This window comes from Bufo gargarizans, chromosome 2 (assembly GCF_014858855.1).
Source record: "Bufo gargarizans isolate SCDJY-AF-19 chromosome 2, ASM1485885v1, whole genome shotgun sequence".
Lineage (NCBI taxonomy): Eukaryota > Metazoa > Chordata > Amphibia > Anura > Bufonidae > Bufo > Bufo gargarizans.
Window position 1 is genome coordinate 389,622,910 of NC_058081.1, and position 2,360 is coordinate 389,625,269.

General features: G+C 40.5%; 1 protein-coding gene across 1 annotated transcript; it reads left to right on the top strand.

Annotated features, from left to right (window-relative positions):
- Window positions 1–1,716: 1,716 nt before the first annotated feature.
- On the top strand, window positions 1,717–2,121 carry PFN3 (profilin 3). The gene has a single exon (XM_044277268.1). It carries the CDS (start codon window positions 1,717–1,719, stop codon window positions 2,119–2,121), a length of 405 nt encoding a protein of 134 aa, XP_044133203.1.
- Window positions 2,122–2,360: the final 239 nt, after the last annotated feature.

The following is a 2,360-nucleotide window of genomic DNA, read 5'->3' on the forward strand; positions in this document are numbered from 1 at the left end:
AGTGTAAAAAAAAACACTACTCTGTTCTCTCCGCCAGGCTGCAGCTGGAACATAATGTTTTGCTTGGCTGCAGTCAATGTTTTGCAGTCATGTGCGCTATTACACTACAGCTTACTATATAAAGGATTATTTTAAAGGATGTTGTTGCAAATCGGAAAACCCCCTGTAGTATCGATATTTGCATGAAACTATAGGGTGGTCCGCTAGAGTCACTTCTACTGGAAGGCCCTTGGCAATCTTATTAGCTTTGACAACATTTGCCTGGCTCATGATGCAGCTACATTGTAATCCAACATAAACCAAATGCTTGAATTATGTGATGTGAAAGTTATAAGTGCTGTTGCCAATGCTAGCTCTGATCAAGATCTTTTCTCTTCAAATATATAAACTGCTTTGAGGTCTGATTTTTTCTAAATCTGTACAAACGTATTCAATAACAGATCTCAGAAGTGGGTACAAATTGTTCTTCAGTAAGGTACGGATCAGTCAATGCCAATGAAAGATATAGGGCCGGCAGCATGGATGCCTAGACTTATACTAGAGATCGTTGAGAACAGTACAACTAGTGTATGTACAGTAGTCTCATATCATCATTGAACTGTGCCACATGTGTATGGGACTATTATAATGAAGCACTGTGTAATCCGGCCCTGACCTGGAGGATCAGTGACCCTTTTCTAGGAGACCAACCCTAGCTACATGGCAAACCTCCAGTTCAAGGGAAAAAAAATGAACTGGGGAACGAACAGAATACTTACCTGTTGCCCTCCTTTCCATCTTCTTACTTGCAGAGCTGTCAATTCCCTGGCTCTTCCCTGTCATCCAAGATGGCCACACCGCTTCTCTGCCTGATGCATACTGTGCATTTAATAGCCTGCTGCCCTTGGATTGGCCAGCAGTGCTCACATGAACAGTCAGGAAGTATCCTGGGCTACTGATGCACAGTGTACATCAAGTAGCCTAATAGGTGGTGAAAGAATTTCAGCAGGAAAGTGTTCTGTTTGTTCCCCGGTAAGGGTCCATTCACACATCTGCAATTCCATTCCGCATTTTGCGGAACGGAATTGTGAACCCATACATTTCTATGGGGCTGTACGACGTGTGGCCCGATCGGAATTGTGGATCCGCACTTCCGGGACCGCAATTCCGATCCTGAAAAAAATACAACATGTCCTATTCTTGTCCGCAATAGCGGACAAGAATAGACATATTCTCTTAGTCACGGCAATGTGCGGTCCGCATGGACCCTTAATGTGATATATTTTTTCTTGAACCAGATTGTTGCTTTATGAAGTATACATAATACGGGTCTCATTTAGAAAAACTGCTCTTAGAGACCAATCACAGTACTGCTTACAATTTATCATACCAATTTAACAAATGAATGAATGTTTTAATAGATGAGGCCCTAAGTCTATATAATTAAAAGATACAGTAGTTGAATAAAGAAACGGATTCATCACATTCAGCTAGTCTTGATCTAGTAAAACTCTTGGAAACTATCTCTTTACTGGGATTACATTATGTTCCATAATTTCAAAATCCAACATTCTTTTCTCCGACATCACAAATGTCACCATAGAGAAGATGACCAGCATTTGAGAACCCAGTGCATATTTGCATTAATAAGGTCAAAATAAGGCTCAGCACGAAACGCCTTTCACTCATATTTTATACATTGTCAACTGACTGTCAAACCAACCTTGAATGTGCTACATGGAAGAGTGGAGGACATATGTAAATACTATTCTTAAAGAAGAGCAAGTAGAAGACATGGCAATTGTAGGCTATGTGGACAACCGCTGTGTATGGGCCTCAAAGCCTGGTGGTCATTTGGCTGCTATCTCATCCCTGGAGATTGAAATGATCATTGGACAAGATCGGAAAGGTTTCTTGCAGACAGGCATTACCATAGCTGGGAAAAAATACTGTGTAATAAGAGACAACCTGCTGGTCCCGAATGATCATGTGATGGACTTAAGATCAAAAGAGAAAGATTGCCAGTCCATTTGCATTGGCATGTCTCCAAAGCTCCTGATATTTTTGATGGGGAAGAAAGGTGTACAAGGCGGAATCCTGAACAAAAGAATGCATGATATCATCAAGGCCTTAAAAAAGTAGAATCTAGGAAGAGAGAGAAAACAACGTAACATATATATTAAAATACAAATGATGAATTAATTCTAATGTGTGGATGAGAAATTTTGCAATGCTACATAATAATGGACATCTGTGACACAAAATTCAGGGGATTATTATTGAAATATCACTTGCAAGTAAGGGGTGCACTTGGGGCGTAAAAACCCAAGGGCAGAATATAGAATATTTGACACAGTCCTGACCTCAGTATCTGAGGAAAG